Raw genomic sequence first — 14,718 nt, 5'->3', positions numbered from 1 at the left:
ATCCTAAGTAGGTCGAAGGTCATTTAGAAAGTAATATTCTCGGAATACAAATCTTGGCACTAGTCACAGTTCATCTTCTCCATGATTTGCATGAATAAGCCAAATGGAGGCCAACAACTACCATTCAAGGGGTCATGCGATCGTTGGCTTGAGTTGCACGACCGGACTAATAGTCGCCCTGGTTCTCGCTAAGTCATCGAAAATAGTTTGAAATTTTTAAAAATAATAATAAAAATCCTTTACAAAATATAATTTTTATCAAACAACATTTAAATTAAGATTACTTCCCAATACACTTAAAATTATAATTTATCAAACACTATTTACATTTAAGAAACCTCTCTAGGTCAAGATTTTTATATTTTTTCAAAAACATTTCCTTAGCACTGAAGCACCAAACCGAATGGGCCCTACACATCAGATCGAATTTCGAGGACCATCCACCTCGTCTAATCGATCCATTTATACTTTTTAAACCCCAAAGCAAAACAAACTCCCTCCTATTCGGAACGGACGTGAGATTCCTCCCTGGACGAGTGGCCACCCACGTTGCCGACGCTCGGTGGTGGCCAATCAAACCTCAAAAGCGATTCCACCACTCTCCCCTCAAAAGCCCAAAAGAAATTAATTAAAAAAAAAAAAAAAAAGGGACAAAAGAAACGACCTTTTGTTTTTTTTTTTTTTTTGGACGAAAAAAAGAAACGACCTTTGCCTCGACCTCCTTTCCGACCATGTTCATCCGTCTCTCCCCTCTTGAAAAATCGAATCTCCTCCTCTTCTTTCCTGCCGTCTCTTTCCCTCCTCGGGCCCGACCGAACATCGAGGATTCTCGCCGCCCCCTTCGCCTTCCCCAATCGAAATCCCGCCGCCGCTGCAACCCGCGTCCCCGGGATCGTCGCCTTCCGAATCGCCTCCGATTCGTCCGGGAACCGCCGCTCGCCGGCGCCGCAAAAGTCCAACCTTTACGCGTTTTTCTCCTCCAGCAGCTCGGTTTGATTCGCCCGGGACATGAATCAGAAGAACAGGAAGAAGAAGAAGAGGAAGCCGAGGCACGGGCCGGATGCCCCGAGCGGGGGGCCGGCCCCCGCCGACGCCGCGGCGCCACGGCCGCCCTCCGCGGAGGAGGAGGGCGACGAGGCCCGGAGGGTCGTCGTCGGCGCCTTAATCGTGGCTTTCGGTTCGATTTCGGTCGAAGAAGCGGCTGCCGCTTTTCGGGAGGCGGGAGGCAACCCTAATCGAGCCGCCGAGATCCTCGGGGCTGGCTCCTCGGACAATGCGGAGGAGCCGTCCACGAGCTCGAATTCGAGCGGGGTGTGGGGCTCGGATTCGGGGTTCGCTTCGAGCTCCGTCTCCGGTTCGAGCGAGGGATACGTGGAGGCTAATTTTATGCGGGATGCGCTGAGAGAGAAGCGAGTCAGGGGTAATAAGGGGAAGAAATTGGTGGCCGCGACGGGGACGGTGTCTACGGTCCTGGGGAAGGATTATATGAAGGTGAGTACGGCGAGAGATTCCACCAGGTCGAATAGATTTTTGGATGGGGCGATTGCTCATGGTAAAGGAGAGGAGACGGAGCAATTTCTTTGCGCGATGCTTGGGGAAGACAGCGAGCTGAGCTTGGCTGTTGTTAGAGATGTCCTCTGTAAGCAACTTTGCGAACATTTTATTTGTTTTTTTTTTATTTTGCAGTTACTGGCTTTAATAGTTTCATTTGAGGTGTGAAAGTTTGATAATTTTTTTTCTGTGATTGAGTTGTGCCTTCTGATAAGCTCATGGGGATGTCGGCATCCTGAAGACTGAAGAGATGAATTTCCAGGGAGGGGAGTTAGAAGTACAAATGAAATTGTAACTAGGAAGTGACTAGTTTTCCTAACCTATGGTGATCGAACTTTAGAGTTATATGATTATGAATTGATATGAGACAACCGGCTGTAGGCCATGTTGATGGTGATTGGTATGGCATAGTTTGGCAACAGTTAATTTTGCAATTTTATAGAGAGTTTAAAGGAGGAGAATTCTTATTCTGGTCTTGATAACTAACTTTTGGTTGAGATGGATAAGCAGGGAGAAGATCTGATCAGTAATGTTGTATGTGGCCCTTTGAATATCAACGCATTTAGATTATATTTAGCTGGTTCGGTTTCTTCATCATCTCTATCACTTCAAGAAACTCATCAGTCAAATCGAGGGTTGAGATCAGACATGCCATTTTAAATAAAATAAGCTGATCTGAACCAAATTCATTATATAACGAGAACATTGGACAAGAAGTTAAAGTCATGTTAATCATTCATATTCGAGGTCACAGTCAGTGGTTGCAGGCAAGTTGCATCCATTATAGCCATAGCCACATCACGGCGAGTATCCCCTGCCTCCTTGACATTTGCAATGCAACTTGTTTGTGTTCTGAAGTTTTCAAATAATATCTTTTCTCTTTGTCAAATTTAAGTCTACATTAAGCTGGTGATGGTATCTTTTAGACTTTTGATTCTATTCTGTTTATTTAAACTGTTGTGCCCATCTTTGATTTCCTTTTAATGTTCTGGGCTTAACGGGTGCTTTCGGTCACTGTGCATTGAGATGGGACTAGTTGTTTGGATGATTTTAACTACTTTTTTATTGCGTGAAGATTACTGTTGTCTGTCTACTTTTGACTTAAAATTTTTTCTTTTCAGGTCAGTGTGGATACAATGTTGGGAAGGTATTATGAACAATTTAACTGAAATAATATTCAGTTTTGTTAACAGATATGATGTCCTTTCTTGCATCTAAATTATATATATTTATTCATTTATATATATATATATATTTATATATATATATTTATTCATTTGTTTTCTCGTTGGTTCTATTAACTGCAATATTCGGATTTCTGTCGATATTTGTGTAGAACTTAATCTTCATTTATTTAATTCTTTTTAAAATGATCTTCATTTTATTTGCTACATGTATATATATGCTCGATTGAAACCTAAAACTTGTCACGAAAAGTGCAATAGAATCCTAAAACTTTGAAAAAATCAAGTATTAAAACTTAAAGGGGTGTGATCAAAGTTCTTTTGTTAACACTGTCAGTTGGGCTAATGAAAAATGTTGACATGGCATTTTTTAATTATCATTTTCTCTTTCTTTTGTGGAATTTTTTTTTTTTTCCAATAAGTTAGATTAAAAAAGGGTAAATTAAAAAAAAATTTGAAATAAGAAAAAAGAAGCCAGTGACCTTCACTAGGCGAGGGTGAGGGCTAGCTACCTTCGTCGGCCCTTTTTGGTGATGGGTGGCAACAACGGCCTCATCAATGAGGGCCACACCACTCTTTCTTTCTTTCAATTTCAGTTTGAGTTTTCTAATAAAATTGTAGCATTTTAAATTTTTTTAATATAATTTAAATAAGAATTGAACATTAATATTATAAAAAATGTCACATCAGCATGTTCCGTTAATAAAAATGATGGTGTTAATAGAAGGATTTGATTTTATTAATTTGATAAATTTTAGGACTTGATTGCACTTTTTAAAAGTTTTATGACTCAATGCACGTTCGTGAAAGTTTAAGAACTTTTAGTGCACTTATCTCTTTTTTCTATAAGTATCTTCATTTGGTTTGCTATATGCTTGATAAAACAATACATTTTGATTTTCTTTGTAATCATTTCAGACTTAGATGTCATCTTTGTTGACACACCCATGTGCTTATCCGTCTGGTAGTGGGACCTTTTTTCTGAAATTCTTCAGTTCTAGATACCCTGTTGCTTCATTCGCTTACAGCACCAAATAACTAATATCTTTAAACACTTGGTACTGATGTCTGTTTGTCTCGTTGGTGTTTGTCAGGCTTTGGATGTATTACTCGATCTATCCGCTTCCTCATGTGAGCAGTCAAGGAACTGTACAAACTCGAATACTGATGTAGAAAGTAGAGAAGATACAGGATCTTCTTTAGAATGCAGTGAAAATGTGAGCAGTGTAATTTTTGATTTTATGTCACTTATGGGTTGAAATATTTATTGCTCTTCTTTTATTCCATGGATATTGTTTTATAGGTCATGTTTGGTTTGTGCTGATTTGAATTTGAGTCTATTCTCATGCACCTTGTTCTAGATTTTCTGCTGATCATCACTTTTATATGAAGTGGATTACTCTTGGGGCTTGTCCTCCTGGCTTCTACTCCCTGAATACAAATGATTCTCATGCATAGTGTGGCAATTCTGCTTTGCTGTTGCATGCTGTCTTTTCTCTGTATCTTTGGTTATGCGAGCAGAGTGGGGCATAAAGTGTTTTATATAGAGCTCTATGCATTATATTTTGATGCTATTATATTATGGACCACCGTTTGGTAGACTTATTTTGGCAAAGGCCAATGTAGACGTATAGATGCATACTTCCTATCACTCGTATATATGTTTGCGCTTTGATTCTGAGTATCCCAACCTCTTGAGAAACTAAGAATTATTTGATTAGGTTTTGAAGGAGCAAGCTTTTAGCTGTATACTTTGTTTTCATTTTGCTGTAAATCTTCTTTAGCCTTTTCTGTTGTCTTACTTTGTCAAATTTGTCCAATCTTTTAATTTTTTTGCTTTCTTTTCTACAGTGTAAAAGTAACTGTTAATTTCTCACTACAGTTTGCAGATAGGTTATCTGATTGCACTTCCCAATCATATGAAAGTGAACCTCATGATAATCCGTGGTTCATAAGCAGTGAGTGCAGGTATTTTACTTGTCTTTGTGATATACCAAACTTTGCATACTCCTCTTTTATACTTTCACACCACTGAATTCAAGTTGTCATTTCATTGACATTCTTCTGCACTAGTGATTGAATGTCATTAGATAAAATATTAACTTTAGGTAAGTGTGCAGAAGGTACTAAGAGTGTGGAATTCAGAAATTTTTTTCCTTGCTTAACTTATTCCCTTGTAAACGTGGTTACTTCCTCAAGAAATTTTATAATGATCGGTCATAATGATAAACTACTACATAGACGAACTAAATTGGATTCTGATGACAAAGCTCCATGTCGATTAACCCTCAAGATGAACTAAATCTTGTAGATCTAGGAATATGATCAATAATGGGTGATTTGGGATTCCAGATAGTGTACTGGGGAATACATTCGCTCCTTATGCCTTTCAAAGGCTGTAAATTTTACGAGTGGGCGTTGTAACCAAGTGGCGAAGGCAGTTACTGTCTTCTGTGTTGTCACGAGTTCAAAGCATAGTTGGCTTGCTAGCCCACTCATGTGTAAAAGAGTACTTCATGCTGGAATGCCTGTTGGGCTACAATGGTGAGTTCAGCTTCAGATTCTCAAAGTCTTAACTCTGGGGACCTTTCTTGGGTTATGACTCTGCAGGCATCTGCTATGGCTCAAAGCGGATATTTTGCAGGGGTACGAGATTCCTATGGTAACATTTGAGGAGGGTTGGTCCAATTGATCACCCTTCCCCACCCTTTCACCACTTAAAGAAGGCTGCATATTTCATGAAAGTTTGTTTTTGGTTTGTCAATTTTTGGTTTACTCATTTTCCATTAAAATCATTTGATTCATTTGGCTATACAATGGAAAATATATTGTTCGTTCATATATTTGATGCCATTGCTCTCTTCCTTACTTTTTTTGGACCTCTAAGTAGCATCATGTCTCTTCTCTTGACTATTCTATGTTCCTCTCAACTTACATTGATAAACTACATCAAGCATGAGCGTCATTCATAGATCAAACTATTTGTTCACATGTTTTTTTAAGTTCCTTAGTCATACTAATGTGATGTCGCTGCTGAAAATTTGATTGATGCTTCATTCTTTTAGTTCCACATGAATTCTCCCTCAGATAATTTTTTTAAAATGGTCATTTATGTTTATGAAATGTGTTTGTTATGGTTGTAGGAATTATTTTGATGTTCCTTCTAGTAGATCTATCGAATCTAATGTTTCTCAAGAAGTGCTGGAATGCCTTTACAAGATATCAAAAAGCCCCCAACATGAACCGAGAACTATGAACTGGAGGCATGTGGCAAAGAAGATGAACACCTTTGGAAATGAGCTTGAACCTCATAAGGAAACTATTGGTATTTTTCTTCTTTATATCTGCCTAATCTGGGAAGGAAACTGCATCTTTTTGCTTGATCGGCATCTCTTAATGTTGTCAAAACTTGAGGATGAGTTTTGGGTAATCCAATATCATGATATTTCCTGAGAATATAAACTGTTATTGGGCTGATTGGCCATTGCATACATTGTCAGTCCAAAAGTGAAAATAGTTCTGGGCTGGTTTCATGTGATTATCCTTGGTTCAACCATTTGAGTGAATTAAATTCTCTTCAATGGCTCATACAGATCAAAGAAGTTGAGTGCTTGTTTGTTTACACTTGAGCAAAAGCACAAAACACTTTCTTTCTTTACAGTCAAATTTTAAAATTCTTTTCATATTTGAATACATTACGAAAATGATTATATGTGATTCTATGTGTCAACATTTGAGTGCTGTGAAAGTTTCGGTCAGTTTTGGATTTAAATAAATCTCGAAGTGCGTGGACCACAAGATTTAGATTGAGCAAAGAGCAAAAACTAAAAGCCGATTGTGTCAACCCCAATATATTTGTAGCTAACAGAGATTAACTTGTGAGACCAAAACCAAAAATAATTGCATTACTTAAGTTCGTAACAATACAATTCTAGCAGATGAAGCTGCTGATCTTAAGGAAACGATATAAAGAAAACCTCGAGTAATTCAAGAATCATTGGATGACTCATTTTAATTGTGGTCCTATCTTCATATTTGTTCTGTAGTTTTTTCAGTCATTGCTCTTTTGTGTCATCTTGGTTGAAGTAGCCAAGGGAAATCAAAGATGTGAAATTTCTTAAGGATTTAATGGAAGTCTTGAACAATTTTTTTTTAGTCTAAAGATGAAAGCAATTGATGTTGACACAGAATTGTAATCTCATTCTGTTTGTCTGTGCATGTCAGAAATGGGGTAATGATTCAACATCTTGAGTCAGTTTTGACCAGTCTATCGAGTAGTTTACTAATTATGTCTTATGTAGCATTATAGTTGTTCACATGAAGAGAAATGTATGTACTAACCATCTGTTCATATCTATGGAATTGTAGCTAGAGGGGATGAATACACTGTTCTCAGGAAAGAAGCTGAGCAACACTGGGAGTCGATGAAATCCTCTTATCAAAAGGTAAGATGCTACCTTTACTTTTGTCTTTGCTGGCTTTAAGAAACTCTGTCATGATTTGCAAGGTGATTTGTACTGAATGGACTGATGAGTGGTCACATTTATTGTAGGCTGGAGTTGCTCATTCTAAAGGGCAAAAGGGGTATGCTGCCGTCCTTTCTGAGGAGGTGTGTATCTTTAATTAGAATGCTCCATGCTAACAGAATCTGTGTTTTTTTCTTTTTTCTTTTTTTTTCTTCTCGTATATCTCAACCATTTAGTCATTGAAATGAAATGATGAGAAAGTGCCGCTGTTTTTAGCTTGAATTTTAAATGGCATGTTATTTGTTTTTGTGGTTTGAGGTGATAGGCATTTTGGAGGATGGGGTGGTATATTGGATTGCTTGTTTAAATCCTAGCCGTACTTATGTATTTGTTGTAAAATTTAAGTTCATATGCTGCCCATTGGTCTGTTGAAGATATTGGGCGCCGAATGGGTAGGTGTGGGGAGGTGTGGATGGGTTATATGTGGGTTAGACGCAATTATTCCTTTTAACTCATATTTACCCATTTTCACGCTAATGAAAGTTGCTTGATGCGTACCTAACCCAACCATCTGAACCATACCCACTCAAAGAATCGACATATATGTGTTTCTTATGCTTTAAAGAAATTATTTTCCAAGGATATGGGTGCTAGGACCTGGGGTCTGGCCGGTGCAACCTGTGGTTGAGCCCGAAATCTGAACAGTCCCTCCTTTGGTGGTGCTCCGACTCAGGCCCTGAGGTCCCCGGCCCCACTAGCAACAACTTAGGGTCCAGCTGTTAGGGACCTGGTTATTGCCAGTGATCTGGTCCAGGAGGGTACAAACATTGGCGAGTTGGGTCCAGCCCTCGGGTCTCATAAAGTTTGCGTATTAATGGGCGTTATTATTCATAACCAATTTTTGGCTTACTCATATCTTCTTTGTATAAGAGCTAGAAAATGAATCTCTGATTCATATTGCCACTTCTAGTTGAAGGTAGGAACTTGAATCCTAGTTCAGATTTTTGATCTATCTGTACCTTTGGAGTGTGACGCCATTGGCGGTTTTACCACCTCCTTTGCAGATGCTGATCATGGATCGAAGGGTTGAATGATCTATCAGAACTTGGATTTATGGCACCTAACTGTGCTTATTTTCTGGTTATTTGTTTAATTAAATAAAGTGCATTACTCATCTGCCAGAATAGATACTGGATAATTGATGAGAGAGTTCCATGTCACACAAGAAAGGCCTTGGTGGTAATGTAGTGATCCAGTGAAATTTTTTAGCATTTTGATGAAAATCGCTCAAGAACAGTGACCTAATGGAATGAGTAGTTCCTACGGCCAAATAATACATCATGTGTAACATTCATGATGAGGACTTAGGCTCAAGGAGAGAAGGATGGAAAATAGAATCCTTAAGTTCAAGTTGAAGTGATGCAGTAGAAAAAAAGTGGATGCCAATGCCCACAGTGTGACTTAATCAAGGGTATTTGTAGGTTGATGCTAATTGAATGGACAGGTACTGAGTATGACTTTTCACCTTTTTTTTAATTGTGAGTTCAAAACCTTGTGTTCAGAAGATCTGGAAGAGAACTCTTTGATACTTTCCCTTTGTTTTGATGTATTTTGTGTCAACTTAGAAATAGTTTGCAGAAGTATTTGCTTCTATGTTGTTTTATTGCTTCCAGAGTTGTTTCTTTTACTCTGAATGGGGATCAAAGTCTCATATTGGAATCTTTTAGGGGAGGAAGTACTCTAAAATGGGTCGACAGGCAGAAGAGAGGGCAAGTCAAGAGATATTCAGAGCTAGGTTAGTCTATTGTGCATGATTTTGTGTATCAGATTCAATTTTGGCTTCTAATGTCTCTGTGTGGATACTGGTGCACATAATTCGCAGAAACAAGAACATAGAGAATGCGATAACAATTGATTTGCATGGGCAGCATGTCAAACAAGCAATGAGACTCTTGAAATTTCACCTGCTATTGCCCTGTAAGATATTACTGAATCCTGGATGTCGACATTTCTCTTCCGTTAATTTCAATCTCTTGTGAAAAATTTTGCTTATTGGTCAGTTGGCTGGGTGTTGCCTGGCTTGTTTTTGCAACAATTCTGAGAATTTCTTGTACCGTTTTTGGTTCTTCTTAGCTATACAGAAACTCAAGGTAATAACAGGCTGTGGGTCACATGGTGTGGGCAAGTCAAAGCTGAAACAGTCGGTATGAGTTAACTTCTTCTGACTTGAATGAACTGTTCCTTTTCCAGTGTTGATCTTGGATTGGTGATCTTTATCGTTCAATAACATTGACTTACAACCTCTTCATTCTCAAATTAGATTGTACAAGTTGTAATAAACCTGGGTATCCACATGCAAGAATTGTTAGGAATGCGAATTGTTGTCGAGAAAAAATAGAGAAGGCTGTATTTACGTGGAAAACCCTTTCAAAATTAGGAAGGAAAGAGCCAAATTGACTTACAGAGATCAGATTTCTTTTAAGTCTTGGAACATATTTGACATCCGTAACTTCCATTGATACTCGTTAGTAGTCTTTACGTGAGCATCACCTTTCCCATCATATCCAAAGGTTCATTATCAGCAAGATAAATTCTTTCCAAACTTTCCAGCAACAAAATTAAGCATTAATTATCTGCACGAGATAGAGTTAAATAATCACCTAAGTCTAGATTACAATACTCAATCAGACGTTCAATGGACAAAATTAAAGCATCGTTGTTAAGTGTCTCTTCAAGAGGTTACATTCATAGATTTTCTACCTCTTGATATCAATCTCGGTGCTAAATTTTCTTCTTTGGGGCTTTACAATCTAGTCTTCGATGGTATTTCTTTTCGCACTTCCAGCAAATCATTTCATCACAAAATTTTGATTTGCTTCTCCCTCTAGACTTCGATCTACCACGGCACTAGTTTCGTCCTGGTTGATTGCTTCTCACTCTACCTTTGGTATTTAAGGTAGGGCCTGAAGAGTTCTCTTCTGCAAATATCTTTGCTAAAAATCAAATCTCGGATTTCCTGATGCTTCAACTTTTTCTGACTAGACAAACTGCTCACTAGAATCACTATTGCATTCCAACTTTCAGTTATAGAAGATAGCGAGATTAAAACTTTTACTTTGTCATTGAATTTGATTTCCACTGAACTCAATAGGATTGTGATCACATCCATGTTTTGTAATCTGCTAATCAGAAAATTGGTTGAAAGAAAGGAATGGAAGAAAACACAGAAGTAGCTTAAAATTGCCCAGCTTCCTGTTGTTTTAATTTGGTTTACTGATGTTGGTAAAGTTATGTTTGTAGTTGTATAGACTGATTGTGATCGGGCTGTGGCTCTTTCTTGTTTTGGATCTGTGTGAAGATAGACATTATTTGCCACGTGTTGGTCGTTACACTTGTAGAAAGGGAAGGTATCCTATTATAGATCTGTGTGAAGACATATTATTTGCCACGTGTAGGTTGTTAGACTCATAGAAAGGGAAGGTATTGAGTGGAGCGAGGAGAACCAAGGAATGGTGGTCATCAAACTTGATCAACGCAGAAATTTCAGCTTTGTAGATGCTGACAGTGACAGCGATTAAGCAAATTTCCAGGCAAAACTGATCACAGAACAGAAAGCAGGCTTTGCACTTCGTAACTCATCCAGGAGAATCTGACTCAGCTGTATAAAACACAGTAGAATTTACCTTTCTAACCATTGATGATTGATGTATAAGTCGGTCAGTGGTTGTGTAGCTCGTAAGGTATGTAGCAGGTCCTTTTGTTGAAGCAGAAATCCTCTTGTATCACTATGCCGTTTAGAGTAGAGAGATGGAAAATAGCAGCTTTACTCATAATAAGGTGAAGACTTCTACTCATCTTCTAATCTATTCAATGTGTATAACTAATGTAACCAGATTTGGTTTGAGATTTGTGATATGGTAATGGTATGGCTGATGGGATCGGACCAAGTCCACCTATCTTGGGATATTGGCAAGACAAAACTGTTCTCCTCTTCTGATTACAAAGTTCAGTGAAGTGATAGTAATGGTGAGTTTACTGCTGGCCAAATCAGTGGATGCTTCTGATGTCTGTTCATGGAGTAGAGACATTCGTAAACTTTTAGTTTTCGGTTTTTGCATTTGTTTTTTTTTTTTTCATTTCTTCATTTCTTATCGGTTTGTTGGTTCGGTTCGGTTCAATTAACGGATAAAAACTGAACCGATAAAAAAATTCGGTTTTAATGACCGAAAAACTGAATTTTTCGGTTCGGTTCGGTTTTTTGTTCGATTTTTGACACCCCCCAGAGACAATAACTACAAAGTGATGTAGCGACTTAAATAGGTATTTAAGGTGCAATCCACCGTATTTTATATCCATTTTGCTGCACTATATTCTGTGATTTCCGCGTGTTTCGATGGTTGAATGATTTTATTACAGCTCTGATTACATGTATCATCAAATGGAGAAAATATCATCTTTGAACGGTAAACCAATTCCCAATTCATCACCATCGATTAAGCTCGGAATTTTCCGGGCTGAAAAACATTCGTTTTTAGGAGTCCTGCGCCGTCCATGGAAATGAAAAGATCGCGCGCGCTCAGACGAACAGAAAAGAGGGCAAAAAGTTTTTCGTGTCCATACTTAGAAGCTCGGAGTCTCCGATGTGGTCCGAAAATGAAAAAGAAAAAGGTGGATGCTTACGAGGATATTCACTTTTGTTCTGGCCGAGGTTGGTTTCCAGATATCTTGTCCTTTAAGATATTTTAGTATTTTCCGCGTCCAAGATATCCTAGTAGCCAATTAAATCATTAATCAGTGGCCATTACGGCTGCGTTTGTTTGTATTCTTTTTTTTTTGTTTTTAAACACTTTTTTCTGTTTTTTTGTTCCTGAACAAAAAAAGGAATAAAACGCGTTTGGGTGCGTTTACTCTTTTTTTGTTCTTTTGCTCCTCCGAACAAAAAGAAAAGAACAAGAAACACAAAATTTGTGTTTCTTGTTTCAAACACTTTTGAGAAATACTTTTTTTTTTTTTTCTTTATTTTCTTGTTCTTTTTCTTTTGGCCTGGTGCCAGGCCTCGCCATGGCCTGGCGACCTCGCCGACGAGGGTCGGCGGCCTCGCCCGACCACGGCGAGGGCTCGCCGGCCCCCGGCGAGGTCGAGGCTCGCCGTCCTCCGGCGAGGCCGAGGCTCGCCGTAGCCGGGCGAGGGTCGGCCTCGCCATGGTGGCGAGCTCGAGAGGCTCGCCGCCGCCGGGCGAGGTCGGCCTCGCCGGATCCGGGCGAGCTCAAGCTCGCCCACCATGGCGAGGCCGATCTCGCCCAGATCCGGCGAGGCCGACCTCGCGCCGGCTCAAGGGCGAAAGCTGATCTCGCCAGATCCGTGAGGCCGAGCTCGCCCACGGCCGGGCGAGCCTCGGCCTCGTCGGACCGGGGCGAGTCGACGCGCCCGGTGGTGGCCCTGCGAGGCCGCGCCGCCCGCCGCCGGGCGAGCTCGGCCTCCCCGGATCAAGGCGAGGCCAACCCTTGCCTGGCCAAGGCCTTGGTTGGCGACCGCCAAAAGAAGAAAAAAAAAAATGAAAAAGAAAAAAAGAAAAAAAGGAAAAATAAGAAAAAAATAGAAAAAATAAAAGAAATAAAAAAAATTATCCAAATTTACCAAACATGTTTCTATTTATTTTTGTTCTAACAAGTTTACCAAACGCGTTTTTTGTTAAGAAATTGTTCCCAAGAACAGTAAACACTTTTTTTCTATTTCTGTTCCCCTAACAATTTTTAAAATGTAAACGTTACCAAACACGCCCTACGTCAGCCATGCATTGAAATATTATATTTTCCCGGTGCGATCCCACCAGAAGATAAAATGTTTTAACAATGTTATCCGACCTGCCCCCCTCTCTCCGCGGATGGTGCTCCCCATATATCCATTTACCCATGGACACGACTCGAGTACAAATAAGTACGGGTCAGATTAAAGAATAATTACATAGATGATTCATAAATTATGATTTAGCGTGTAATCTCATTTGAACTTTTTTACTCAATGTTTAATGTTTACTCAGTACGCTCTATAAATTTTTGGTAAATATTTAATTTAGTTTTTAAATAATATCCGAGGGTAATATTGGATGTTGAATAAATCGTAACATTATTTATTGGACTAAAGTTTGCAAAACATATGCCTATCGAATTAGAATTTATACATTATTTGTGTTGTTTTTTCTATAATCAAAAGGAGAAGTGACATGGATTGTCTTGTTGTCCGATGTTCTCCGTTGCAATTATGAATCTTGGCGTGTTGCTCTAGAAGCACCTGGCAAGTCGGTTTGGCTACAGTGCCGTACCGGCACGAGTCCCACCGGCACCAACCGTCGCGAGCCTCGGCGCGAAGATATAAATGGGGCTCCGCTCCTCCGTCATTTGGAAACATCGCGAATCGAGAGAGAGAGAGAGCGAGAGGCGAGCGATGCCATGATTCCGCTCGCGCTCACGCATGCATCGATGCACGCATGAAATCCGTCCGCCCGCCGCCATCCATGGAGGAATCCGCCGTCGCTAAGCCTCGGAGACGGAGAGCCGCCGCCGCCGCCGCCACCAACAGCACCACCACCACCGTCGCCACCGCGGATCGCCCGAGCCGGAGCCCGGCGGCGGCGGCGGCGTGGAGGACGCCGGCTTGGAGGGCGAGGGGTGCGACGCCGAGGCCTGGGAGATGCTGACCGCGAGCTTCAGGCGGGTGCAGTCCGTGCTCGATCGGAACCGGGCGCTGATCTCCCAGGTCAACGAGAACCACCAGTCCAAGGTCCCCGACAACATCGCGAAGAACGTCGCGCTGATCAGCGAGATCAACGGGAACATCTCGAAGGTGCTGTCGATATACTCGGATTTGTCGGTCGATTTCTCCGAGGTCGTGCATCAGCGCCGCGCACTGCAGAACGGTGCCGGCGGAAGGAACGGCGAGAAGCTGGAGAGCTCGGGGGCCTGATCGCGTCCATCGATGGGAGCGATGGTTTATCAGTAATATCAATCCCCCTGAGCTCGTGCTTCTTAGTCAACTGATTCGACCTTGGCTTGATTTTTCTAGCTAGCTGTGTCTGGTCTTGCGAAAGTGAGTCTTAGACGTTTGGTTGTTCGTCGTGTCGGTGAGTAGCGGTACGTCTTTCAAATGGAGTGAGCTCTGTCGTGGTCAATAATGAACATACTACTCATGCGTTGCTTGCGTTTGTCTAATGCTTCTCGTGTTGTGAGGACGCTAGCTGTGGGACTGTTTCTCTTCATTACTAGCCCCGCACTGCCGAGATATGAAGGTACTTATGCTCTATTTGGTCTCCCGCCTTTTGTTTCCCTTTCTTTTTTTAATTCAACGCCGAGATATTAAGCTTTGACCCTTTTTCCCACTCTTCATATGAGTGGGAAAAACGGTCAGTTCAGATTGAATTTGAAACTTTGATAATTGGAGAAGATTGAGCTCCCCAATGTTATTAGGAATATAAGGGCTGAGGAGCCGCTAGACAATCGTATGATGTGTTTGGATAGGGT

The 14,718-nt window shown here is 40.5% G+C and overlaps 2 protein-coding genes across 3 annotated transcripts; both read left to right on the top strand.

Annotated features, from left to right (window-relative positions):
- The first annotated feature begins 691 nt into the window (after positions 1-691).
- Positions 692-11,231, top strand: LOC104422388 (SMR domain-containing protein At5g58720). 2 transcript variants are annotated; one of them, XM_039303390.1, is made up of 12 exons: positions 692-1,639; positions 2,673-2,698; positions 3,830-3,952; positions 4,618-4,703; positions 5,346-5,381; positions 5,879-6,060; positions 7,104-7,180; positions 7,288-7,344; positions 8,929-8,996; positions 9,084-9,178; positions 9,335-9,405; positions 10,657-11,231. In XM_039303390.1, exons 1-12 carry the CDS (start codon positions 1,009-1,011, stop codon positions 10,777-10,779), a joined length of 1,575 nt encoding a protein of 524 aa, XP_039159324.1. In that variant the 5' UTR covers positions 692-1,008; the 3' UTR covers positions 10,780-11,231. The 2 variants fall into 2 exon arrangements, with proteins under 2 accessions (XP_039159324.1, XP_010033008.2); XM_010034706.3 differs by lacking the exon at positions 5,346-5,381.
- A 2,309-nt stretch (positions 11,232-13,540) lies between these two features.
- LOC104422387 (protein EARLY FLOWERING 4) lies at positions 13,541-14,616 on the top strand. The gene has a single exon (XM_039302757.1). The coding sequence runs from the start codon at positions 13,892-13,894 to the stop codon at positions 14,162-14,164; it is 273 nt and encodes a 90-aa protein (XP_039158691.1). The 5' UTR covers positions 13,541-13,891; the 3' UTR covers positions 14,165-14,616.
- Positions 14,617-14,718: the final 102 nt, after the last annotated feature.

The sequence above is a fragment of the Eucalyptus grandis genome, chromosome 10 (assembly GCF_016545825.1).
Source record: "Eucalyptus grandis isolate ANBG69807.140 chromosome 10, ASM1654582v1, whole genome shotgun sequence".
Lineage (NCBI taxonomy): Eukaryota > Viridiplantae > Streptophyta > Magnoliopsida > Myrtales > Myrtaceae > Eucalyptus > Eucalyptus grandis.
The sequence above is the reverse complement of the archived record's forward strand: the minus strand, read 5'-3'. Positions and strand labels throughout refer to the sequence as shown.